At 44.1% G+C, this 27500-nt stretch overlaps 4 protein-coding genes across 4 annotated transcripts in view; 3 read left to right on the top strand and 1 right to left on the bottom strand.

Moving 5' to 3' along the window:
• The first annotated feature begins 14747 nt into the window (after positions 1 to 14747).
• Positions 14748 to 16824, top strand: LOC141482002 (histone H3). The gene has a single exon (XM_074174580.1). It carries the CDS (start codon positions 16339 to 16341, stop codon positions 16747 to 16749), a length of 411 nt encoding a protein of 136 aa, XP_074030681.1. The 5' UTR covers positions 14748 to 16338; the 3' UTR covers positions 16750 to 16824.
• Positions 16825 to 19676: 2852 nt separating this feature from the next.
• Positions 19677 to 20184, bottom strand: LOC141482001 (histone H2B). The gene has a single exon (XM_074174579.1). It carries the CDS (start codon positions 20110 to 20112, stop codon positions 19741 to 19743), a length of 372 nt encoding a protein of 123 aa, XP_074030680.1. The 5' UTR covers positions 20113 to 20184; the 3' UTR covers positions 19677 to 19740.
• Positions 20185 to 25138: 4954 nt separating this feature from the next.
• Positions 25139 to 25850, top strand: LOC141482000 (histone H2A). Its single transcript, XM_074174578.1, has one exon. It carries the CDS (start codon positions 25314 to 25316, stop codon positions 25686 to 25688), a length of 375 nt encoding a protein of 124 aa, XP_074030679.1. The 5' UTR covers positions 25139 to 25313; the 3' UTR covers positions 25689 to 25850.
• Positions 25851 to 27071: 1221 nt separating this feature from the next.
• Positions 27072 to 27500, top strand: part of LOC141482013 (histone H3) — a 771-nt gene continuing 342 nt past the window's right edge. The window contains exon 1 of the mRNA XM_074174592.1: positions 27072 to 27500. This exon is cut by the window's right edge and continues 342 nt beyond it. Within this exon, the coding sequence (XP_074030693.1) occupies positions 27391 to 27500 (110 nt within the window). The 5' untranslated portion in view covers positions 27072 to 27390.

The raw sequence follows: 27500 nt of genomic DNA, 5'->3' as shown, positions 1-27500 counted from the left end.
TACACTTTCCGTTCGGGTTATTTCGCCAAAATTTCCATTTCAAATTTTTATTTCACGCTTCCGATATTCTGCTTGTTCGCGGAAGGCAGAGGTAAACTTTCATTACACTTTCCGTTATATTTATGTTTTCACTACACTTTCCGATACTTTTATATTTTCACCACACTTTCCGTTCACGATTATTTTCGCCAAAGTTTCCATCTGAAATTTTTTCTTCACGCTTCCGAAATTCTGCTCGCACCCAGAAGGCAGAGGTAAACTTTCATTACACTTTCCGTTATATTTATGTTTTCACTACACTTTCCGATACTTTTATATTTTCACCACACTTTCCGATACTTTTATATTTTCACCACACTTTCCGTTCATGATTTATTTTCGCCAAAATTTCCATCTGAAATGTTTTCTTCACGCTTCCGAAATTCTGCTGCTTCCAGAAGGCAGAGGTAAACTTTCATTACACTTTCCGTTATATTTATGTTTTCACTACACTTTCCGATACTTTTATATTTTCACCACACTTTCCGTTCACGATTATTTTCGCCAAAGTTTCCATCTGAAATATTTTCTTCACGCTTCCGAAATTCTGCTCGCTCCCAGAAGGCAGAGGTAAACTTTCATTACACTTTCCGTTATATTTATGTTTCACTACACTTTCCGATACTTTTATATTTTCACCACACTTTCCGTTCACGATTATTTTCGCCAAAGTTTCCATCTGAAATATTTTCTTCACGCTTCCGAAATTCTGCTCGCTCCCAGAAGGCAGAGGTAAACTTTCATTACACTTTCCGTTATATTTATGTTTTCACTACACTTTCCGTTATCTTTTATATTTTCACTACACTTTCCGTTCGGGTTATTTCGCCAAAATTTCCAATTCAAATTTTTATTTCACGCTTCCGATATTCTGCTTGCTCGCGGAAGGCAGAAGTAAACGTTCACTACACTTTCCGGTATATTTATGTTTTCACTACACTTTCCGCTACTTTTAAATTTTCACTACACTTTCCGTTTTCTTTTATATTTTCACTACACTTTCCGTTCGGGTTATTTCGCCAAAATTTCCATTTCAAATTTTTATTTCACGCTTCCGATATTCTGCTTGTTCGCGGAAGGCAGAGGTAAACGTTCACTACACTTTCCGTTATCTTTTATATTTTCACTACACTTTCCGTTATCTTTTATATTTTCACTACACTTTCCGTTCGGGTTATTTCGCCAAAATTTCCAATTCAAATTTTTATTTCACGCTTCCGATATTCTGCTTGCTACCGGAGGGCAGAGGTCGATTAAGTTTGACGATAGTCGTGTCACTAAGTGTTCTGGCGATGTTCTAAATTTACTGTAGTCTCTGGAGATACCCTACATTTTGTTTTATAAAAGAGAAGACATTAGTAGATCAAGATGTTCACATGATGTGGTGCTTGCTGCTGCTGCAGGTTTTTCCGGGTTTTCCTGCAGCTGAAAAAGCAAATGCGCCACTGGAATCATCAATGAAGTCGCCCCTCCGGAGCGTCAATTAAATTTTGTTGTTTCATAATTTCATGATTTGTATTACTTTCTTGACCTGAGACTTACTTCAAAAATATAAAAAATACACACGAATTCATTTCATAAGCTTTTGTGGTTCTGAAAAGAACCTTTTTTTTATGGAAACGGTAAGGACAATACAGGGGGAGGCATTAAATTCAACCGCCAAATCCGTACAAGGTTCGACCTTGCCTTTTCAGGGCGTATACAACATCCATGGCTGTGACGGTTTTGCGTTTCGCATGTTCGGTATATGTTACGGCATCTCTGATAACATTTTCGAGAAATACTTTGAGTACTCCACGAGTTTCTTCGTATATCAAACCCGAAATACGTTTAACACCACCTCGACGGGCTAATCTTCTAATGGCAGGTTTCGTTATTCCTTGGATATTATCACGCAATACTTTACGATGACGTTTCGCTCCTCCTTTTCCTAAACCTTTACCTCCCTTGCCACGACCAGTCATTTCGAATGTTAAGAATAAATTATATACTGCACGATACGAATGAAATACTGTTAGTGATACTAACGACAGACTTCGACTAAAGTTCTACACCGAACTCGGTGTCACCAATACCCAAGAATCACAAAAATATAAAAAATTCGTTTTCTAATAAAACTTAAACATTACCGTGAAATCTCATCGAAACCCGATGAGATTTAACAATATTTCAAGCATTAAACATGCAAATAAAAATTCGTTCGAAATAATTCTAAGTCGAAACGGCGGACGGTACCCTAAACGCTGATATAGTCAACGTTCAGGAACCGAGAAAAATTCATTTTAGCGTGCGCTCTCGCGGTGAAGTAGGCGGAGCTGACGCGAGCCAACCACGCGCGAGAATTCCCTCGCTCATTTCGTATTTAAGAAATCACGAAATCACGATTACTTCACTTCTGTCCTGACTTCTGTTCTGGCTAGCCTTCAGTTCAGACGCGAGACTTCTATACAGTCTTTTGCTAGTTAAGATTTTGCATTGAGTTACACTTATAATAGTTATACTGTGATTTCGTGAGTTTGAAGCGGTTGTGAGATTAGAATTGCTCTGTTAAGAAAGCATTCGTAGCTGTAATTCTCCTGATAAATCCGAAGTGTCGGATTTTTGCAGAGAAAAATCTGTTACTCAGTGGAGTATAATTGTTGGAGAATTTTTCGCCTGTGAAATAACCGGTTCAACTGTAAATTCTTGGGTATTGGTTGCAAGAAGCATTGTATATAACGGTAGTTGACAAAGGCTATACCGAGCCAAGTGTGTGGGAAGTAATTAAACAAAAATTACTTCCCAAATGAATTCGTAAAGCATCACACACAGTGAAACACACAAACCTGTCTTTGTCAAGACAAACTAAACTGAATCCGAACTTATTAGTTCGAAACAAGTGAATTCGAGTGCCATCTTCTAGACCTGGTGAGTGCTGAACTATAATTGACTTTCTCCTTAGTGAAACTTTAGTGGTACCTGCCTGGACACCGGGATTCAACGTGGGACTTCCAAGGAAAAGGCCTCCGTCGCCGTATTGACTGCACCAACAGTGAATACAGCCGGAGGTACGCCTACCCGAGCCGTCTACGAGAGTTTCCACGAGGGAGCTCTCATTGCATTGACGCTCGGCGGCTTAAAAGCCCTTGAGTCCCCGGGGACTGTTCACACCTTCGGTGATAGGAACACTAGGTAGGTCACTTCGGGTTTTGTGTGTCGTATAGATAGGGATCGGTAGGGAACCTCTGAGACCGGTCCTAGCGGCCAACGTGGTGTCTCACCGTACCCCCGCGTTTTTTTTGTTTAGCTTTAGATAAAATTAGGGAGATAATAATAACTCGGATCTTTGTCTAAAAGAAAACCAAATTCAACTCAGACTACTAGTGTGCAAGGTGCAGTCGGTACCGAAAGGGGACCCGGCTGAACTAAGATCCTCCGAGAGTCAAGGGGACTCTCGGCTCTGGTCTTTCTGGGAGACTCGGCGACCAAGTTTGAACCCATTTGCCTAGCCGGGCACAAACTTCGATTTTAAACAAAAAAATGGATCGCGATTTGAAAATTTCGTCCACGCCGAGTTCTCTACATGGCGCTGGCCACCGTGGGGCCGAAATTTCGCATAGCGAAATAAATAGAGAAAGTAGCGTTGTGGCATCAAATCCGTTTGCGTCACTCGTGAACGTGAGCTCTGAGGATGAGGGAGAAACTTTCCGAGACGCACACGGAGATTTTTACCAAGTCGTCAGTGAGGGCGAATATTCGCAGGATGTGAACAAGGAGAGCAGCAACGTAAAGTTCGCTGAGAATAATAGGCTATTTTCGAGTTCAAGCCTCAATAACCAAACTCGATGGCGCCCAGAAGATAATATGGAAGTAGTCGACAATAACGACCCGATTAATAGACTGGCAACAGTATTGCTGACAGCTATTAGTCAAGGACAGAATCTAAGTCAGGGATGCCGGCTAGACAAACAAAGTCTGCCGGTGTTCTCTGGATTGGAAAATGAGAATCCGGAAGAGTTCATCAACCAACTTGAAAACGAGTTGCGTAGATGTAGCGTTCCCCAAGGTGAATGGGTAAGAATATTGTTTGGCCAGTTGGCAGACAAAGCGGCAGAGTGGGCAGCTGTATACAAACATACCCGAATTAGCTGGACCACTCTGGTGAATCGGATTATGTATAGATATAATAGCTCCGAAGTGTTAGCTAGGCTAACAGCGAAGTTCTACGGAGAGAAACAGGGGAAGAATGCGAAAACAGATGTTTTCATCATCGAAAAGGTTAGCCTGGCGAGAAGACTATTTCCTGGCATGGAAGAGAGGTCTATCCTTCCAGTAATAATAAATTTGTTAAGCCCAGAAGTGCGATGCTTCTTCAGGAGAGGTACTCCTGGAGATCTGGAAGTGTTGTTACAAGAGGCTACTGCCATAGAGGAAGACCTCTCTAAGCAGAAGAATAATAGTTCGGCCACTAACGTAGGTGGTAATCCGAGTCGAGGCCGTGCTGAAGGTAACAGTACTGTAAATTCACAGACAGGGCCGAGATATATTCCACCTCAAGGTCGGAATGAATACGTTAGGCCGCAACCATCCCAACAAGGGATATCTTCAGCCCGGAACAACAGAGTTGAAAATCGGGATAGATCTCTGCCTAGGAGAAGCGTGAATACGATCTCCGAGCAGCCGGAAAGGTCGGAAAACTAGGCAGCCGCACAGGCACGGTTGGTGGCGGCCTGTGCGAGTTAATCGACAATAAGAACAATGAAAAAACCGCCGAATTAAAAAAAAATTTTCCCTGTATAAATAATTTCATTGAGAGTTGTTACCCTATGAGGGAACACAAACCCACTCTGGGGCGAACCCTCCCCCGGATTTCCCTAAACATTGATGACGAGGCAGTGACAGCGTTAATCGACACTGGGGCCTCTAGTAACTTCGTGCGAGCCGATGTGCTATCGCACAGGAACCTGGAGAATCTTCCTAACTCGGGAATAGTACAGATGGGGTGCTCAAATAACGTGAGCCGAAGTGTAGGTCAGATTTCTGTGAACGCGGAGATTGAAGAAAGGAAATTTTCTTTGAAGTTCACAGTACTGAAGGACCTACACGAGCAGGTCATTTTGGGCATGCCTTTTCTGAGAGAGCAGGAAGCGAGTTTGGATATCGGCCGCGGCACGATTTACTTCGGAAAGGCTCCCAGGTTGTCGGTGTTCTTTCACGGGGAAACCCTTAGAAGGACACCTAAAGATGCTGTGACACTGCAGCTCGAAGACAGCCAATTCGACCTAAAAACCAAATCGGCAATAATGCCAGTCCTCGAAGCATTCAAAGATGTCTTCGAGGAAACGATCAGGCAACCGCAGACGAAGGCGATCCTACACAAAATTCAAGTGAAGGAGGAGAGACCCTTCCGTCAGATGCGGTATGCCAAAATGTCCGAAGAACGGAAACGGATAGTGCATGAAGAGATTAATAAATTATTGGAAGCAGGTGTAATTACGAGGAGCACGTCCCCGTATTGCTCTCCAGTAGTCTTGGTCCCTAAGAAAGGCGGAAAGTTGCGATTTTGCGTGGATTACCGCCAAATGAACAAACTAATAGTGTCAGAAGCCCCACACCTTCCCCCGATTCAGGAGACGGTTCGGGAAATGGGGAAGGCCAAAATCTTCAGTACCTTAGACTTGAGAAATGGGTTTTGGCAAGCCCCGCTTGAAAAAGATTCAAGGAAGTACACTGCCTTTGGGGGACCCGATGGGTCAGTGTATGAATTTAAGGTACTAAGCTTCGGGCTGAAAAACGGGCCAGCCGTTTTTCAAAAACTTATGTCTGAGGTACTGGCGGGCCTGGTAGACAAGTTTTGTAAAGTCTACCTGGATGACATTATTGTTTACTCCAATAATATCGAGGAGCACGTAAATCATCTGACCAGGATACTGGAGAGGTTGAGGACGCACGGGTTGTGGCTTTCCCCGGGGAAGTGCACATTTGGGTCCTCAACATTGAACTACCTGGGGAGGGTGATATCCGAAACGGGTAATTCTCCCAGGAGAGTCATGTTTTGAATGTACAAAATTTCGCTACTCCAACCTCCGTGAAGCAGTTGAGGGGTTTCCTGGGTACCGCGGGCTGGCTGCGCGAGTATATTCCCAATTTCGCGGAATTGGCAGCCCCGCTGACCGACCTCATTGACAAAAAGAAAAAATTTAGATGGAATCCGGATGCGGAGGACAGTTTCCAGCGTATAAAATCCGCTGTGTCGAAGCCGTTACACCTGGCACGACCCGATCCGACCAGGCCGTATTACTTGCAAACGGATGCAAGTCAGGTCGGTATCGGGGCTGTACTGTTTCAGCAGGGTGAAACTCCCGAAGTTCGAGATGTGATAGCGTACAGTAGCGCTAAGTTGAATGATACTGAGCGACGCTATCACATAAATGAAATTGAATGTCTAGCGGTAGTGTGGGCGGTGAAGAAGTATCGGCACTACTTGCAAGATGGGAGGTTTACCTTGCTAACAGATAGTTCGGCATTAACTTGGCTCAACCGAATGAAAGATGATAGAGCCAAGTTAACAAGGTGGGCCCTCCTGTTACAGGAATACGACTTTGAAATAGTCCATGTTCCGGGGAAGTTAAATCAGCTCCCCGACTTCCTTTCGCGGAATCCTGTGGAGGAAGCCACCAAAGCGGATTTGGAAAAAGAGTCTGAAAGGATGTTTTTCCCGCATCTGGATAGAGAACCAGAATCAGAAATAACAGATGAACTAGTTTTTGAATTAATTGACGAAGTAGCCGAAATTTTCAATATGTGCGACATGGTTGCACTATATCATGAAGTCGAAAGTCTGACAGAAATGAGAACTCTGTTTGAACAGATCGCCGAGGAGCAAAAGGGCTGTGAAGGAATAAGGCGGTTCAGGATGCGCATTGAAAGAGCGCGCGCAAATCCTGAACCAAATTCCTACGAGCAGCGGATCCTCAGCGATTTTAGAATGGAAGACGATCTCTTATATTACATAGGACCGGGGGGGGAACATAAGCGATTACTCGTTCCCAGGAGATGCTGGAATGTTATTGTAAAAAAATACCACGATGAAGGTGGTCATCCCGGAATTGATGAAACAGTGAATCAGATAGGTCGACACTTCTACTGGTCGAATATGCGCAAGCAAGCTAGGGAGTATATCACCACCTGCTTGACTTGCGCTACTACCAAAGCCGCGAAACCACAAACCCCTGCAGGACAGAGGCCTCTCGAGCCTGAGAGACCTTGGCAGGTCGTCTCGGTGGACGTCCTCGGCCCGTACCCTGCAGGAGAAAGCGGGAATAAATATTTGATAATCGCTGTCGACTGCTTCTCAAAGTGGACGGAAGCAAAAGCTTACGTCAGTGTTCAGGCGAATACGATGATTAAGTTTCTATTGGAGGAAGTCTTCAATAGATGGGGATTCCCGGAGGTAGTAGTAACCGACGGAGCCACGATGTACCTGGGGGCCGCGTGGGAGAGGTTTTGTGAAAGATTCAACTTCACTTCCAGAATGAGCCCTTCCTACCATCAGCAGGCCAACCCGGTCGAGAGGAGAGTGCAGGAAGTTAAGAAAATGCTCCGAGCAGCTCTCATCGACCGGCCTGAAACTGAGTGGGAAAAACACGTCCCTGAAGTTGTTTTTAACCTCCGCACCAGGGTGAATGCGTCCACAGGTATGTCACCTAGTGAGCTCCTCCTCGGTTACGACCTCCCAAGACCTGGGGAGTGGGCGACTCCCGCGCAAAGGAATAGACAGACCCGAAATCGTAATAGAGACACGCGGATTGACCAAGCAAATCTGATGGCGGAACGCTACCGCGAAAAGATATTCCCAAATAAAGAGACTCAAACCAAGACAAGTTTCCGGCCAGGCGACTGGGTCTTGTGCCGAAATTCCGACGTTATTCGGAAGAATTTCGGCCAGACTTGGTCGGTTCCCTCCCGGGTAGTCGAAAGGTTAGGGGCCAGCACCTATTTGGTGAATAGGGGCGGTCAAGACCGAGTGATCCATGTGGATGACCTTAGAATAGCACCACCGCCGAGGCCTGGACAGGATAACTTGGATCCAAGGCATGCGGAAATAAACTAGGTTTAGAACGTCTTCATAATGTATATAGTAGGTCAGGAGTGGAGTTAGAAGACGACAATGATACCCTGATATGTATATAGTAGTGTAAGTTAGTTTATAGGGGAATGAAAATCATGTAAATATAGAATAAGGAACTATTGTATATAAATTAATCTTGTAAATATGTTTTGAAAAAAAAAAATAAAGGAAAAAGCAATTGCTTCTCATGCACTTGATCTCGGATAGCTATGCAACTTCTTAGGTCAGGGGGGTGTCACCAATACCCAAGAATCACAAAAATATAAAAAATTCGTTTTCTAATAAAACTTAAACATTACCGTGAAATCTCATCGAAACCCGATGAGATTTAACAATATTTCAAGCATTAAACATGCAAATAAAAATTCGTTCGAAATAATTCTAAGTCGAAACGGCGGACGGTACCCTAAACGCTGATATAGTCAACGTTCAGGAACCGAGAAAAATTCATTTTAGCGTGCGCTCTCGCGGTGAAGTAGGCGGAGCTGACGCGAGCCAACCACGCGCGAGAATTCCCTCGCTCATTTCGTATTTAAGAAATCACGAAATCACGATTACTTCACTTCTGTCCTGACTTCTGTTCTGGCTAGCCTTCAGTTCAGACGCGAGACTTCTATACAGTCTTTTGCTAGTTAAGATTTTGCATTGAGTTACACTTATAATAGTTATACTGTGATTTCGTGAGTTTGAAGCGGTTGTGAGATTAGAATTGCTCTGTTAAGAAAGCATTCGTAGCTGTAATTCTCCTGATAAATCCGAAGTGTCGGATTTTTGCAGAGAAAAATCTGTTACTCAGTGGAGTATAATTGTTGGAGAATTTTTCGCCTGTGAAATAACCGGTTCAACTGTAAATTCTTGGGTATTGGTTGCAAGAAGCATTGTATATAACGGTAGTTGACAAAGGCTATACCGAGCCAAGTGTGTGGGAAGTAATTAAACAAAAATTACTTCCCAAATGAATTCGTAAAGCATCACACACAGTGAAACACACAAACCTGTCTTTGTCAAGACAAACTAAACTGAATCCGAACTTATTAGTTCGAAACAAGTGAATTCGAGTGCCATCTTCTAGACCTGGTGAGTGCTGAACTATAATTGACTTTCTCCTTAGTGAAACTTTAGTGGTACCTGCCTGGACACCGGGATTCAACGTGGGACTTCCAAGGAAAAGGCCTCCGTCGCCGTATTGACTGCACCAACAGTGAATACAGCCGGAGGTACGCCTACCCGAGCCGTCTACGAGAGTTTCCACGAGGGAGCTCTCATTGCATTGACGCTCGGCGGCTTAAAAGCCCTTGAGTCCCCGGGGACTGTTCACACCTTCGGTGATAGGAACACTAGGTAGGTCACTTCGGGTTTTGTGTGTCGTATAGATAGGGATCGGTAGGGAACCTCTGAGACCGGTCCTAGCGGCCAACGTGGTGTCTCACCGTACCCCCGCGTTTTTTTTGTTTAGCTTTAGATAAAATTAGGGAGATAATAATAACTCGGATCTTTGTCTAAAAGAAAACCAAATTCAACTCAGACTACTAGTGTGCAAGGTGCAGTCGGTACCGAAAGGGGACCCGGCTGAACTAAGATCCTCCGAGAGTCAAGGGGACTCTCGGCTCTGGTCTTTCTGGGAGACTCGGCGACCAAGTTTGAACCCATTTGCCTAGCCGGGCACAAACTTCGATTTTAAACAAAAAAATGGATCGCGATTTGAAAATTTCGTCCACGCCGAGTTCTCTACATGGCGCTGGCCACCGTGGGGCCGAAATTTCGCATAGCGAAATAAATAGAGAAAGTAGCGTTGTGGCATCAAATCCGTTTGCGTCACTCGTGAACGTGAGCTCTGAGGATGAGGGAGAAACTTTCCGAGACGCACACGGAGATTTTTACCAAGTCGTCAGTGAGGGCGAATATTCGCAGGATGTGAACAAGGAGAGCAGCAACGTAAAGTTCGCTGAGAATAATAGGCTATTTTCGAGTTCAAGCCTCAATAACCAAACTCGATGGCGCCCAGAAGATAATATGGAAGTAGTCGACAATAACGACCCGATTAATAGACTGGCAACAGTATTGCTGACAGCTATTAGTCAAGGACAGAATCTAAGTCAGGGATGCCGGCTAGACAAACAAAGTCTGCCGGTGTTCTCTGGATTGGAAAATGAGAATCCGGAAGAGTTCATCAACCAACTTGAAAACGAGTTGCGTAGATGTAGCGTTCCCCAAGGTGAATGGGTAAGAATATTGTTTGGCCAGTTGGCAGACAAAGCGGCAGAGTGGGCAGCTGTATACAAACATACCCGAATTAGCTGGACCACTCTGGTGAATCGGATTATGTATAGATATAATAGCTCCGAAGTGTTAGCTAGGCTAACAGCGAAGTTCTACGGAGAGAAACAGGGGAAGAATGCGAAAACAGATGTTTTCATCATCGAAAAGGTTAGCCTGGCGAGAAGACTATTTCCTGGCATGGAAGAGAGGTCTATCCTTCCAGTAATAATAAATTTGTTAAGCCCAGAAGTGCGATGCTTCTTCAGGAGAGGTACTCCTGGAGATCTGGAAGTGTTGTTACAAGAGGCTACTGCCATAGAGGAAGACCTCTCTAAGCAGAAGAATAATAGTTCGGCCACTAACGTAGGTGGTAATCCGAGTCGAGGCCGTGCTGAAGGTAACAGTACTGTAAATTCACAGACAGGGCCGAGATATATTCCACCTCAAGGTCGGAATGAATACGTTAGGCCGCAACCATCCCAACAAGGGATATCTTCAGCCCGGAACAACAGAGTTGAAAATCGGGATAGATCTCTGCCTAGGAGAAGCGTGAATACGATCTCCGAGCAGCCGGAAAGGTCGGAAAACTAGGCAGCCGCACAGGCACGGTTGGTGGCGGCCTGTGCGAGTTAATCGACAATAAGAACAATGAAAAAACCGCCGAATTAAAAAAAAATTTTCCCTGTATAAATAATTTCATTGAGAGTTGTTACCCTATGAGGGAACACAAACCCACTCTGGGGCGAACCCTCCCCCGGATTTCCCTAAACATTGATGACGAGGCAGTGACAGCGTTAATCGACACTGGGGCCTCTAGTAACTTCGTGCGAGCCGATGTGCTATCGCACAGGAACCTGGAGAATCTTCCTAACTCGGGAATAGTACAGATGGGGTGCTCAAATAACGTGAGCCGAAGTGTAGGTCAGATTTCTGTGAACGCGGAGATTGAAGAAAGGAAATTTTCTTTGAAGTTCACAGTACTGAAGGACCTACACGAGCAGGTCATTTTGGGCATGCCTTTTCTGAGAGAGCAGGAAGCGAGTTTGGATATCGGCCGCGGCACGATTTACTTCGGAAAGGCTCCCAGGTTGTCGGTGTTCTTTCACGGGGAAACCCTTAGAAGGACACCTAAAGATGCTGTGACACTGCAGCTCGAAGACAGCCAATTCGACCTAAAAACCAAATCGGCAATAATGCCAGTCCTCGAAGCATTCAAAGATGTCTTCGAGGAAACGATCAGGCAACCGCAGACGAAGGCGATCCTACACAAAATTCAAGTGAAGGAGGAGAGACCCTTCCGTCAGATGCGGTATGCCAAAATGTCCGAAGAACGGAAACGGATAGTGCATGAAGAGATTAATAAATTATTGGAAGCAGGTGTAATTACGAGGAGCACGTCCCCGTATTGCTCTCCAGTAGTCTTGGTCCCTAAGAAAGGCGGAAAGTTGCGATTTTGCGTGGATTACCGCCAAATGAACAAACTAATAGTGTCAGAAGCCCCACACCTTCCCCCGATTCAGGAGACGGTTCGGGAAATGGGGAAGGCCAAAATCTTCAGTACCTTAGACTTGAGAAATGGGTTTTGGCAAGCCCCGCTTGAAAAAGATTCAAGGAAGTACACTGCCTTTGGGGGACCCGATGGGTCAGTGTATGAATTTAAGGTACTAAGCTTCGGGCTGAAAAACGGGCCAGCCGTTTTTCAAAAACTTATGTCTGAGGTACTGGCGGGCCTGGTAGACAAGTTTTGTAAAGTCTACCTGGATGACATTATTGTTTACTCCAATAATATCGAGGAGCACGTAAATCATCTGACCAGGATACTGGAGAGGTTGAGGACGCACGGGTTGTGGCTTTCCCCGGGGAAGTGCACATTTGGGTCCTCAACATTGAACTACCTGGGGAGGGTGATATCCGAAACGGGTAATTCTCCCCAGGAGAGTCATGTTTTGAATGTACAAAATTTCGCTACTCCAACCTCCGTGAAGCAGTTGAGGGGTTTCCTGGGTACCGCGGGCTGGCTGCGCGAGTATATTCCCAATTTCGCGGAATTGGCAGCCCCGCTGACCGACCTCATTGACAAAAAGAAAAAATTTAGATGGAATCCGGATGCGGAGGACAGTTTCCAGCGTATAAAATCCGCTGTGTCGAAGCCGTTACACCTGGCACGACCCGATCCGACCAGGCCGTATTACTTGCAAACGGATGCAAGTCAGGTCGGTATCGGGGCTGTACTGTTTCAGCAGGGTGAAACTCCCGAAGTTCGAGATGTGATAGCGTACAGTAGCGCTAAGTTGAATGATACTGAGCGACGCTATCACATAAATGAAATTGAATGTCTAGCGGTAGTGTGGGCGGTGAAGAAGTATCGGCACTACTTGCAAGATGGGAGGTTTACCTTGCTAACAGATAGTTCGGCATTAACTTGGCTCAACCGAATGAAAGATGATAGAGCCAAGTTAACAAGGTGGGCCCTCCTGTTACAGGAATACGACTTTGAAATAGTCCATGTTCCGGGGAAGTTAAATCAGCTCCCCGACTTCCTTTCGCGGAATCCTGTGGAGGAAGCCACCAAAGCGGATTTGGAAAAAGAGTCTGAAAGGATGTTTTTCCCGCATCTGGATAGAGAACCAGAATCAGAAATAACAGATGAACTAGTTTTTGAATTAATTGACGAAGTAGCCGAAATTTTCAATATGTGCGACATGGTTGCACTATATCATGAAGTCGAAAGTCTGACAGAAATGAGAACTCTGTTTGAACAGATCGCCGAGGAGCAAAAGGGCTGTGAAGGAATAAGGCGGTTCAGGATGCGCATTGAAAGAGCGCGCGCAAATCCTGAACCAAATTCCTACGAGCAGCGGATCCTCAGCGATTTTAGAATGGAAGACGATCTCTTATATTACATAGGACCGGGGGGGGAACATAAGCGATTACTCGTTCCCAGGAGATGCTGGAATGTTATTGTAAAAAAATACCACGATGAAGGTGGTCATCCCGGAATTGATGAAACAGTGAATCAGATAGGTCGACACTTCTACTGGTCGAATATGCGCAAGCAAGCTAGGGAGTATATCACCACCTGCTTGACTTGCGCTACTACCAAAGCCGCGAAACCACAAACCCCTGCAGGACAGAGGCCTCTCGAGCCTGAGAGACCTTGGCAGGTCGTCTCGGTGGACGTCCTCGGCCCGTACCCTGCAGGAGAAAGCGGGAATAAATATTTGATAATCGCTGTCGACTGCTTCTCAAAGTGGACGGAAGCAAAAGCTTACGTCAGTGTTCAGGCGAATACGATGATTAAGTTTCTATTGGAGGAAGTCTTCAATAGATGGGGATTCCCGGAGGTAGTAGTAACCGACGGAGCCACGATGTACCTGGGGGCCGCGTGGGAGAGGTTTTGTGAAAGATTCAACTTCACTTCCAGAATGAGCCCTTCCTACCATCAGCAGGCCAACCCGGTCGAGAGGAGAGTGCAGGAAGTTAAGAAAATGCTCCGAGCAGCTCTCATCGACCGGCCTGAAACTGAGTGGGAAAAACACGTCCCTGAAGTTGTTTTTAACCTCCGCACCAGGGTGAATGCGTCCACAGGTATGTCACCTAGTGAGCTCCTCCTCGGTTACGACCTCCCAAGACCTGGGGAGTGGGCGACTCCCGCGCAAAGGAATAGACAGACCCGAAATCGTAATAGAGACACGCGGATTGACCAAGCAAATCTGATGGCGGAACGCTACCGCGAAAAGATATTCCCAAATAAAGAGACTCAAACCAAGACAAGTTTCCGGCCAGGCGACTGGGTCTTGTGCCGAAATTCCGACGTTATTCGGAAGAATTTCGGCCAGACTTGGTCGGTTCCCTCCCGGGTAGTCGAAAGGTTAGGGGCCAGCACCTATTTGGTGAATAGGGGCGGTCAAGACCGAGTGATCCATGTGGATGACCTTAGAATAGCACCACCGCCGAGGCCTGGACAGGATAACTTGGATCCAAGGCATGCGGAAATAAACTAGGTTTAGAACGTCTTCATAATGTATATAGTAGGTCAGGAGTGGAGTTAGAAGACGACAATGATACCCTGATATGTATATAGTAGTGTAAGTTAGTTTATAGGGGAATGAAAATCATGTAAATATAGAATAAGGAACTATTGTATATAAATTAATCTTGTAAATATGTTTTGAAAAAAAAAAATAAAGGAAAAAGCAATTGCTTCTCATGCACTTGATCTCGGATAGCTATGCAACTTCTTAGGTCAGGGGGGTGTCACCAATACCCAAGAATCACAAAAATATAAAAAATTCGTTTTCTAATAAAACTTAAACATTACCGTGAAATCTCATCGAAACCCGATGAGATTTAACAATATTTCAAGCATTAAACATGCAAATAAAAATTCGTTCGAAATAATTCTAAGTCGAAACGGCGGACGGTACCCTAAACGCTGATATAGTCAACGTTCAGGAACCGAGAAAAATTCATTTTAGCGTGCGCTCTCGCGGTGAAGTAGGCGGAGCTGACGCGAGCCAACCACGCGCGAGAATTCCCTCGCTCATTTCGTATTTAAGAAATCACGAAATCACGATTACTTCACTTCTGTCCTGACTTCTGTTCTGGCTAGCCTTCAGTTCAGACGCGAGACTTCTATACAGTCTTTTGCTAGTTAAGATTTTGCATTGAGTTACACTTATAATAGTTATACTGTGATTTCGTGAGTTTGAAGCGGTTGTGAGATTAGAATTGCTCTGTTAAGAAAGCATTCGTAGCTGTAATTCTCCTGATAAATCCGAAGTGTCGGATTTTTGCAGAGAAAAATCTGTTACTCAGTGGAGTATAATTGTTGGAGAATTTTTCGCCTGTGAAATAACCGGTTCAACTGTAAATTCTTGGGTATTGGTTGCAAGAAGCATTGTATATAACGGTAGTTGACAAAGGCTATACCGAGCCAAGTGTGTGGGAAGTAATTAAACAAAAATTACTTCCCAAATGAATTCGTAAAGCATCACACACAGTGAAACACACAAACCTGTCTTTGTCAAGACAAACTAAACTGAATCCGAACTTATTAGTTCGAAACAAGTGAATTCGAGTGCCATCTTCTAGACCTGGTGAGTGCTGAACTATAATTGACTTTCTCCTTAGTGAAACTTTAGTGGTACCTGCCTGGACACCGGGATTCAACGTGGGACTTCCAAGGAAAAGGCCTCCGTCGCCGTATTGACTGCACCAACAGTGAATACAGCCGGAGGTACGCCTACCCGAGCCGTCTACGAGAGTTTCCACGAGGGAGCTCTCATTGCATTGACGCTCGGCGGCTTAAAAGCCCTTGAGTCCCCGGGGACTGTTCACACCTTCGGTGATAGGAACACTAGGTAGGTCACTTCGGGTTTTGTGTGTCGTATAGATAGGGATCGGTAGGGAACCTCTGAGACCGGTCCTAGCGGCCAACGTGGTGTCTCACCGTACCCCCGCGTTTTTTTTTGTTTAGCTTTAGATAAAATTAGGGAGATAATAATAACTCGGATCTTTGTCTAAAAGAAAACCAAATTCAACTCAGACTACTAGTGTGCAAGGTGCAGTCGGTACCGAAAGGGGACCCGGCTGAACTAAGATCCTCCGAGAGTCAAGGGGACTCTCGGCTCTGGTCTTTCTGGGAGACTCGGCGACCAAGTTTGAACCCATTTGCCTAGCCGGGCACAAACTTCGATTTTAAACAAAAAAATGGATCGCGATTTGAAAATTTCGTCCACGCCGAGTTCTCTACATCGGTCGGGTTTTGTTAAATTTCATGACTCCGCCCACAACTGGAAATCGGACCAATGGCGTCTCGTCTAGATGGTATATAATAGTTGGCGTGTATAAGCCGACTCAGTTCATATGTTGTCCGTCTATCGTTCGGTATACATTTCGTTCGTTACAATTCGCAATAGGTTTTGAAAATGGCTCGTACCAAGCAGACCGCTCGTAAATCGACTGGAGGTAAAGCTCCGAGAAAACAATTAGCTACTAAAGCAGCTCGCAAAAGTGCACCGGCTACGGGAGGTGTTAAAAAACCTCATCGTTACAGACCCGGTACTGTTGCTCTCCGAGAAATTCGACGTTATCAGAAGAGTACTGAATTGTTGATTAGGAAATTACCCTTTCAACGTTTAGTTCGAGAAATCGCTCAAGATTTCAAAACCGATTTACGATTCCAAAGTTCAGCCGTCATGGCTTTGCAAGAAGCTAGCGAGGCGTATTTGGTAGGACTCTTCGAAGATACGAATTTGTGCGCCATTCACGCCAAGCGCGTTACCATTATGCCCAAAGACATTCAGTTAGCAAGGAGAATACGCGGAGAACGAGCTTAATTTCATATATATATATCCCAATATATATTGAAAATATATACAAAAAAAAGGTTCTTTTCAGAACCACAAAATGCAATTGATGAAAGAATTCGTTTATCGATAGATATGAATGAATGAATGAATGAATGTATGATATTTTCAATAACTCGCATCACGTAAATATTAAATCACGGGTGTTTGCAGAACATGTTCAGTATGATCCAAATATGGATTATAATACTGAAATTTTTTACTTTCCGAAACGAATCTTTCGAAAAGATCATTTTTAGAAACGGCTGAGATAAATAACGAAAAACAAGCGATCACTGAATGAAAGATCGCTCATAACATCACCATCTTTTCGTAAATTTCCTCTGATTCATATTTTTGAATACCTGGCATAAATCTCGAGTGACTTTTTGTAATATACCCTATACCAAAAATGAATCGTTCTCGAGATATTCGATCGTTTATACAGAAAAAGTAGGTATTATTCGGTTCTCGAGCCATTTCCCTATAAAATTGAAAACAAGTCTCATAGAATACATAAGCTATTATTGATTCATCAAAATATTACATTCCGTCGTCTTGTAGGAGGAGTAACATTTCCAAAATGATGAACGAGGTATTAGGAGTCGATGAGTAATTCTGAAGATATAAAAATCAGTGATTTCTCAAATGGAACACCCTTAGTTTGGAAATCTCGAAATGATTTTGACTCATTTTCCTGAAACGATCCCAATATCAGAAAATAAGTCAACTGTTCACAAGACATATTTCAATGAAATAGAAAGACAGAGCAATATTTTTTAATTTTTACTCTTTTACGAAATTATTCGATTCATATCAATTCGATAGTCGGCGGCGGCGGCGGAAGAAATATTATTTATCTATTTTTTTTCTGTTTATAGGGATAGGCTAGGTAGGTAGTTCTGACTATTTATTTATATATTTGTTGGACAGTTGAATTATATACGAATTCTTGTAAAAAAAATTGTGGCCCTGAAAAGGGCCATTTGTTTTCTTAGACTTCGTCGCCGGAGAGAGAAGTCAACTGATAGAAGAATTTACTTCTTCTTTTTTGGAGAGGCAGCTTTTTTGGCTTTCGGAGAAGATGCCGATGCAGGGGTCGCTTTCGCGGTTTTCGGTTTGGGTGCTTTCGGCTTTTTTGTTGGTCCTTTGTTAGTTTTCTTTGCTTTCGAAGGAGACTTGGTTTTACTAGCAGAAGTCGCGGACGAAACCTTAGAAGCGACGGTCTTTTTATCCTCGGCAGTTACCTTTTTAGGCTTGGCTGCGGCAGCCGCTTTCTTTTCCGGAGAGGCTTTCTTACCTTTCGGTGATGCAGCAGCCTTCTTGCCGGTTTTAGCTTTTTCACCAGCTACGCGTTTAACGGGAGTTTTTTTGGCCTTCGCACCGGCCGTACCGGACGTTTTCTTTTCGGTAGCCGACGGTTTTGCCGAACCAGAAGATGCCGATGCCAATTTGAACGACCCCGATGCACCTTTTCCTTTAGTTTGTACTAATGATCCGGAAGCAACCGCAGATTTAAGATATTTCTTGATGAAAGGTGCCACTTTTTCTGCGTCAGCCTTATAATTCGCCGCAATATATTTTTTTATGGCTTGTAAAGAGGAACCACCCCGTTCCTTCAATCCTTTAATAGCGTTATTAACCATTTCCGACGTAGGTGGGTGAGAAGGTTTACTTCTTGGATTTTTAACTTTCTTTTCTTTCTTCGCAGTAGACTGTGCCTGCGGCGACGAAGATGAATTAGCCGAAGCCGAAGAATTCTGATTTTCTATGTCTGCCATAGTAAAAAAACAACTGACAATATATTCTCGGAAGATAGATGCTACACTCGTTAGGCGTCTAGAGAGAATGATGTAGTCCTCTGGTGTTCCGTTTGTTTAAATATTCTGGGTCGAAGCACAGGCGGACGGGAGACTGAACGCTCGACATTCTCGTTAGACACGATATTGACGGCTTCCATTCTGCTGTCGAAATGTTCGCATCAACTTCTTTACGAAATCAATGCCGGTTTCCTATTTAGACTTCGACTAGCACAATAACGTGGATAGATTCTACGTATTCCGAAAATATTTTCTGATAAGAAAAAGCTAATATTAAACCTCGACAACTCACAGTAAATTACAATGAAATATGAAGTATTGATGATTTTGACGTAACTCCAGACAATTCCTTTCCGAAAATACTCGTAATCGATGATCTGGAAGGAACCTTCGAATAAATATCATAGGCGCGACTGTCTATAGAAACATGATACATTAGCCGATAATACTCGATAAATACACGAGTGAATAGGGGCATCGAAGAGACCTCGTGTCTACCTTCATACACGACTATAACCAAGAACCGACGCTTCTAATAGCATCAACATTTTCAAAAATTATCCCTATAAAAGTGTTCGATGAAAACGGCATTCGAATAATAACGAACGTTATTAATGTTATATTCGATAAGATATAATCATCGTAATATACTTTCAATAAAAAGGTCGATACTACAACACGAACGAACGAACGAACGAACGACGATACTGTGAGCTCTATCTATAACGGAGTAATACACACCCACCCCCACCCGAAATATATAAATCGTCAATGTTATAGTCGAAATCAGAAATGCTAATCATAAACGTTTTTAGACAACATATTAGCACGTAAATAAAAAACACGTTAAAAAATAACATAAGTAATAGAGTACATGACTAGTATAACAGTAACGAACGTTAACTTTTTAGGTTGATAGGTAGGTAAGCACCATCTAAATATAGGTGGCAAAATTATTTATTATCATCGCGCGTTTCACGAAAGGAGGTAACAATGTACTGATAACAAGGCAACCCAACCGAGTGAGACCTAGCGCCCTAGCAAAAATAAATTATCATTCAGCGTCGAAACGATATTGTAAGAATTCTTTCATAAATATTTTGTGGTTCTGAAAAGAACCGTTTTTTTTTAAGAATGTATATCGTAGACCGGAATAAGTAAATTATTTCGAACTGGTATATTTCGTAACTGCTTTGGTGCCTTCGCTGACGGCGTGCTTCGCCAATTCACCAGGAAGTAACAGACGTACTGCAGTCTGAATTTCTCTGCTCGTAATAGTCGATCGCTTGTTATAATGAGCAAGACGGGAGGCTTCCGCTGCGATACGCTCAAATATATCATTTACGAAACTGTTCATGATGCTCATCGCTTTACTGGATATTCCGGTATCGGGATGGACTTGTTTCAATACTTTGTAGATATAAATTGCGTAACTTTCCTTCCTCCTCCTCTTCTTTTTCTTATCGGTCTTCGATATATTCTTTTGGGCCTTTCCGGCCTTCTTCGCAGCCTTTCCACTAGCTTTGGGTGGCATTCTGAAAATTTAATTTCGTCAATATCAAACAAACAAGTACTATCGTGCAGGTTTGCTTTCGACTCAATGTAAAAGACGCTCTCCCGGGTTGTGTGCCCAGGTCGCAAGCTCCCTCCTTACGGAAATGCTTCCGCAGGTTTGGACCTGGCGACCCTTTCCTTCCACCCCCGTTTCATAAGGAAACGGTCCTCAATCCAGCTGCTGGCACTTCAGCAAGATTGATATCTAACCTCTTTTGGTTGGAAACCAGCCTTTAGGTGCTTTTATTTCCCTATCTATCTTCTCGGTTTAAATTTTATTTGGCTCTTGTTTGTCGCGGTATTCCTAATTGAATTTTTGCATGGGGGCCCCCAAAGCTAACGGCGGCCATAGTTGTAATAGTCGGGCTTTTCCCAGTGAAGCTGAGAAATGTGATTTTGAAATTGGATCGCGGTTTTCCTGTAAGAGAATATATGGTTAATACACTTAAGATTTTTATACTTGCCTGAGCCGCCTGACGGCGACTCGTGGGGGCGGTCTCTGATTTTGTCTTGTCGGCCTTGGATGTTTGTCCCTTTCTCGGAACCTGGGGTCATCCATGTTCAACGCATCGTGTAGATCGCGAAACGCTGGATTTAAATGCGATCTGATTCTATCGAACGTGCTTTCTGCATGTTCTCTCATATACACGTCCACATACTGCGTGTCCAGTCCTAGATCCCTGTATATGAATCTGTTCGGGATGTAATACGGTGCATTTACGGCGGCCCTTACGCTCGTGTTCATAAATGCTTGGATCTTCTTTCTGTGTGTCTGCGCGCACTGGCCCCAGGCAGTGCATGCGTACAGAATTATAGGCATTAGGATCGTTCTGATCATCAGTAGTTTGACTTTCAGTGCCATGTTACTACTTCTTCCTATGATCGGCGCCAGGCGTCTTCTGGCCTGTTTGGCCATTCCAATTCTCTGTTGTACGTGTTCCTGGAATGTTAACTTCTTGTCTAGGATGACCCCGAGATATGTTGCTTTGTTTGTCCACGGAATCTCTTGTCCGTTGAAGATGACGTTGCCTTCCGGTTGTACGAACCTGCGGGTGAACAGTATCGCCTGACTCTTGTCAGGGTTGATACTGATCTTCCACAGGTTAGCCCACTCCTCTAATCTGTCTGCCTGTTGTTGCAGGTATCTTGTTACGAGTGCTTGACTCCTAGATCTCGCCAGCAGGGCCGTGTCGTCCGCGTAGAGTGCCAACTTGTTAAAGTTGTTCTCTGGCTTGGGCACGTCTGCCGTGTATACGGAGTAGAGGTGTGGCGAAAGGACTGCACCTTGCGGGACTCCTGCCTCCAGTAGTCGAACTGTTGATAATTCGTCTCCTACTCTGCATCGGCATCGCCTGTCAGTTAGAAAAGACTGGATTAATCTTACCATTGGTTTGGAGTATCCGAAATCGCTCATCTTGGCTAGTAGCCCGTCGTGCCAAACTCTGTCGAACGCCTTGGAGACGTCTAGGAAGATAGCTCCGGTGTTGTGTCCTTTGCCAAGGTTGAAGCCTTCTGTCGCAAATTCCACTACCCTCAGGACTTGTAGCTCTGTTGAGTGCTCTGATCTAAAACCGAATTGTTCGTTGGGGAGGATCCCTAACTCTCTGGTTTGTTCTTCCAGTCTCTTCAGGATGACGCGTTCCGCCACTTTGCTTATGGATGGCAGTAAGCTTATTGGCCGGTGGTTCGCTGGAAACAGGTGGTTCTTCTTGGGCTTTGGTATGTGGATTACCGTTGCCTCTTTGAACTGGTACGGGAAGTGTTGCAGTCTGAGTATAGCATTTATGATGTTGGTTATGGCTGCTATACCCTTTCGCGGCAGCACTTTCAGTGCTCTATTTGTTATGTTGTCTGGGCCTGGTGCTTTCCGAGTGATAAGGTGCCTCAGAATGTCTTTCACTTCCTCAGGCGATGTCGGGGCCAGGGGTTGCGCATTATCTGTTCGTCGGTTGAGCCTCCGTACCGTTCTTTCCACCTGGTTTTCTATTTCCTCTACCTCGTCTGTGAACGGGACGTCATTCTCTTTGCACTGCCTTTCGAAGTTGTCCGCGAATGCTTCCGCCTTCTCCTGGTCAGTGTAGACTATTCCTTGCTCGCCGTGTATTGGTGGGCAGGGTTGTCGCGGTCCGTTCCTAAGTTTCTTCTGCATTTGCCACGCAGATCTATCTTCTGTGGCCAGCTCTTCCAGACGGGTGGTCCATTGTCTTTCTCGGATCGCTTTCAGCTCTTCTTTCAGTATCCTGTTTGCTCTATTCATGCACCTTTTGTCCATCGGTGCACGTGTTCTTTGGTACTGTCTTTTCAGGCGTCTTCTTATTCTGATTAGTTCCATCGTTTCTGGTGGAAGGTGCTCTTGGAAGTTAAAGCGCGTGGCTGGGACTTCCCTCGCGCTTCTTTCCGTTGTTTGTGTGATCGCCTGCTGAAGCTGGTCCGTGGCGTTCTCCAGATCTGTTTTTGTTTCGATGCGTGGTATCTCACCCAGCGCGTCGTGTATGGTTCGTTGGAATCTTGTCCAGTCTATGATTCGCTTCGTTGGGTTGTCTGCTTCCACTTCTCCCCTTCCTATTGTGAATAGGATGGGGTTGTGGTCTGACGACCCTTCCTCTAGTACTTCCATCTCCGTAGTATCGATGTTTTGTACTAGCGCGATGTCAAGAGTGCTTGGGACTGCGTCTGCTTGCGGGTAGTACGTTGGGCTGTTCGGTGCTACTACCTCGGTGTCCTCAAATTCGTCTAGTAATCTTACTATATCTCTGCCTCTTGTGTTTGCGAACCTACAGTTCCAGTCTGGCGACTTTGCGTTGAAGTCGCCGATGGCCACTGTGGGATGGTGATCTGGGAATAATTCTGCCAAGTCGGTTCTTTCTATTCTTCTACCTTGCGGGGGTAGGTATACCGACGATATTTTCAGCTGCTCGTAGCGTCTCACGTTGACTCTAACTGCTACTGCTTCGCCGATTTGGGTTTCCGGTCTTCTTTCTTCGTTTTGCGCTAGGTCTGTTTTGACTAGTAGCGCAACGCCTCCCGCGGCGTTGCGCCCCCCTGGCCTATCTGTCCTGTACATGTTATATCCTGGGATGCGGTAGCTCTTTTCGCTTCTTATCCGTGTCTCCTGGAGCGCCATGACGTCTATTTCTAGGCGCGATAGTAGCTCCAGTAGCTCGTTTCTTCTTTCTGTGAAACCGTTGATGTTCCACGATCCTACGACTAGTCTTCCAGGCACTCGTGCTGGCATTACTGTCGTCCGGGTGTTTGGATTAGGGCTGCTAAGACCGCTTGCGCGATCTTTTGCTGCTCAGTCGTCAGATTTCCTAGAATTTGGATCAGCTCGTTTCCTCCGGTTTGTTGTGCCTTTGGTGCTGGCTTTCTCTGAGCTGTTTGTTGCCGGGGCCTCTGACTCTCCGTTTGTCGAGGCCTGTTTCCTGTTGATTGCGAGGGTCTTGGTTTGGGGAACATTCTGCATCCCCTGTAGCTTGCCGGATGCGCACCCAGGCAGTTTGCGCATTTGGCCGGCTCTTCCCTTTGCTTTTGGCATTCTCTAGTCTCGTGTTGTTCACCGCATTTTACGCAACGTGCGGTTGCGTGGCAACATCTCTGTGCATGCCCGAAGTACTGGCAACGGTGGCACTGCCTTATCTCTTTTTTGTTAATTCTTTGCGGCTCCGCCCGCACGATCAGATTTACGCATGTTCTCAATGCGTATATTTTGTCCTGGTCTTTCGGCACTTTGACCAGGAATAGTGGCAGAATTTGTCTGGTTTTTCTGGACGTCATTCTGTGACATTCCAGAACCTCAAAACCTTGTCTGGTGAGATCTGCCGCGACGTCCGCGTCCTCCACGTTCTCCGGTATCCCCCGGATCACTGCGTGGAGTGGGATTTCTTTCTTAAGGGTGAACGTGTGGAATTCCAGGCGGAATTCTTCCATGTATCTGGTGGCTTTGCGCCACTCTTCTTCGTTGTTTGCGTAGATGTAGATTCCGTCTCTAGTGAGTCTTGCCTTGTTATATCCTATTTTACGGGCTTCGAGACCTCTAGAAATTTCGTTCCACCGTTTGCTGTCATGGACAACTATCGGTGGTGGTGACATGGGGTTTGCCTGTTTTGGATGCGTATCCGCGTTTGTTGATCCTCCTTGTTCGCTTGGCCTGTCCTCGGTTTGCCTGGGGGTTGGCCAGACTGGGACCTCCGGAGTTTTACGTTCTCCGGTTGGTACGATTGCTGGTATGTTCCCAGTAATGGACGTCTCTTCCGGTTTTGTTGTTTCCTCTGTCTCCATTTCCGTTTCCTCCGGTTTCTTTTGTAATACGACAAGTCGCGAGGTTCTCTTCCTTGCTTTCCTCGCCTTTCTCGTTTCGGCCTTTTCGAATCCGTCTTCTGTCTCCGTATCTGTGGTGTTTTCAGGCTTTCTTTGCCTCTTCTGGGAGGCTTCTTTTTCTTTTTCCGTTTCCTTGATGGCGGCGGTGTCTATTTTCTTGTCTTTTTCTTTTTCCTCTTGTTTTGGTTTTGCTGGGGCTTTGCTTTTGATTTCTTCTTTGTTCTTCTCCTGCGATTTTTCGGCAGGTTTTGTCCTATCCTCTTGCCTTCTTCTGAGGGCTGCGTTTTCGGCCAGTAATAGGTCGAATTTCTTGTTCATGTCAGCCATTTGGCTGACCAGCTTGTCCAGTGTGTCTCTTAGCTTTGCGTTGTCTTCTTTTAGAGCTTTGTTTTCAGCTTCCATTTTTTATGGTCTGTGTGGAGTGGACTCCCTGAAAATAAGTGGATTAAAATTCTAATATTATATTTAGTTCTAAGAAGAACTGAATTCTCTTTATCAGTTCTGATAAGAACTGTTGTTTGTGTGTCTCTTAAACACTTCACAGTTTGCCTCCTTAGGTGGTCCTTCACAGGTAAACTTTCACTTCTAGTCGATGTTGCCTCTACGAGCTCTCGATGTCGAATGTGGTGTGTAAAAGACGCCACTCTGTCGTCACTATTTCAGATAGTAACTGGAACTCTAGTAGGCTCCGCCCACCGGAAAGTTGAGCGTTCGAGAACGCCCATTGGTCGGTAGGACGGTATTAATACAGGTCGATTCTATATAGAAATCATTGTATAGAAAGCTACTGTTAGAGCAACATCGAATAATTCTCAGTGAATTCTTTAAATTTATCCGATATATAATACTAATCTACGATTCGACATGTCTGGACGTGGAAAAGGAGGTAAAGTTAAGGGAAAGGCAAAGTCCCGTTCCAGTCGGGCTGGACTCCAATTCCCAGTAGGACGTATTCATCGACTCCTTCGTAAGGGAAATTATGCCGAACGAGTTGGTGCCGGCGCCCCGGTTTACTTAGCCGCAGTAATGGAATATTTGGCAGCTGAAGTCTTGGAATTGGCCGGTAATGCGGCTCGCGATAACAAAAAAACCCGTATCATTCCTAGACATTTACAGCTGGCCATTCGAAACGACGAAGAACTCAATAAATTGTTATCAGGAGTAACCATTGCTCAAGGTGGTGTTTTGCCCAATATTCAGGCGGTTTTGTTACCGAAAAAAACCGAAAAGAAGGCATAAGTACACATTTCCTGAGAGAGGAAAGCGACAAATAAAATATCGGCCCTTATCAGGGCCACAACGATTTTCTCTAATGAATTCGACAATTGCATATATTTTTTTTTATTTTCTTGTCATCGCTTTTCGATACAATTGTTGACGCAGCACGATATGCGATTGTTTCTTTCTTGCTTGCGCATATTTACGTATACATGTATACATGATTAATAATATTATTATTGTTCAACTTCTTATTTTCGTGCCGAAACAAGTGATTTCTATTTGCTGAAATCAAATATCAGAATGTCTGTACGTTTATTCGTGATGAAAATAAAATGTATGCAGTAATATCAGATTTAGGTATACAAATGAATAAACATAACAATATCCATAGAAATATTATACATTCTTGTTCGTGGAATTACAATATAGACAATCATGAGTAAATTGGAATGAATAAATGAAAACAAAAAAAAATTATACCTAATTAAATTATATAGCATAGATGAATGCATACATACATTTCAATATCTGCAGAAATGAATGACGAGTATATAAAAATAGGTTGTTATTATTATTCATAGTAATTTGTGAAATGGGATAGATGAATATTATAAGCATAAAACAATAATATTTGGACAGTGGTTCATTAACCTTCGATCAGTTTATGAATATTCATTTTTTCAATTTTTTCTTTACGTACAAATGGTATCGCGTTTTAAAGCGGCGTTTCAGAAAAGTTTCATATGTAATTTCTATTGGTGAATAATTGAATAGTTTGGGAGCTACCTAGCTAGCTAGCTAGATACCAGTAGCTTCCCTGTCCTATAGATTTAGAAACCGAGTGGTATATAATCTAATTGTACAGATCGTTCTTCTCTTTTCTTCTTCGTATACAGATGTAGTAAGGTTGAAATTAATAATTTCGTTAAGTATACAGGATAAAATGAAGCAATTATTCAGGTAATCAAAAGAATGACAGATAATGCTTAAAATTAGATGGGTATATCGTTCGAATTTAATTTGGTAATTCGTTAATTATTACTCACACCAAAGTAAAGTATATAAATCGAATTCGTTTTGAAAACAAATTGTGGTTCTGAAAAGAACCGTTTTTTTTTTGTAAATTTCTCGTCGGAATATGAATCTAACCGCCGAAACCATATAATGTACGCCCTTGACGTTTGAGAGCGTATACTACGTCCATGGCCGTGACGGTTTTTCTTTTGGCGTGTTCTGTATATGTTACCGCATCTCTGATAACATTTTCGAGAAATACTTTGAGTACTCCACGAGTTTCTTCGTATATCAATCCGGATATACGTTTTACACCTCCACGACGAGCTAATCTTCTGATGGCAGGCTTCGTAATTCCTTGAATATTATCTCGCAACACTTTGCGATGTCTTTTTGCTCCGCCTTTTCCTAATCCCTTTCCTCCTTTTCCTCTACCAGTCATTTTGTGTAATACAAACGGAAGATTATAGAGAAAAAAAGTACGAGCGAAATACGTTATTACTACTTCGAATGCTCGAGAACAACTGAAGGCCGTCGGCGCTGGAAAGCTGGTTTTGTCTTGTTTTTGGGGGGACACGCCCACTTTCTTCGATTCAACCAATGGTAGAAGTTCCCTATCCTTATACCTGAATAAAACTGTTAACGACCGATCGTGAAGGCTCACTAATCAGTATTTGTCGTTCGACTGAGGAACTATTCGTATACGATGGCTCGTACAAAGCAAACAGCTCGCAAATCTACCGGAGGTAAAGCCCCTAGAAAACAGTTGGCTACTAAAGCCGCCCGAAAAAGCGCACCCGCTACTGGAGGAGTTAA

The sequence above is a fragment of the Leptinotarsa decemlineata genome, unplaced genomic scaffold (assembly GCF_025532065.1).
Source record: "Leptinotarsa decemlineata unplaced genomic scaffold, Ldec_3_MD MMD2_tig00000654_RagTag_RagTag, whole genome shotgun sequence".
Lineage (NCBI taxonomy): Eukaryota > Metazoa > Arthropoda > Insecta > Coleoptera > Chrysomelidae > Leptinotarsa > Leptinotarsa decemlineata.
The sequence above is the reverse complement of the archived record's forward strand: the minus strand, read 5'-3'. Positions and strand labels throughout refer to the sequence as shown.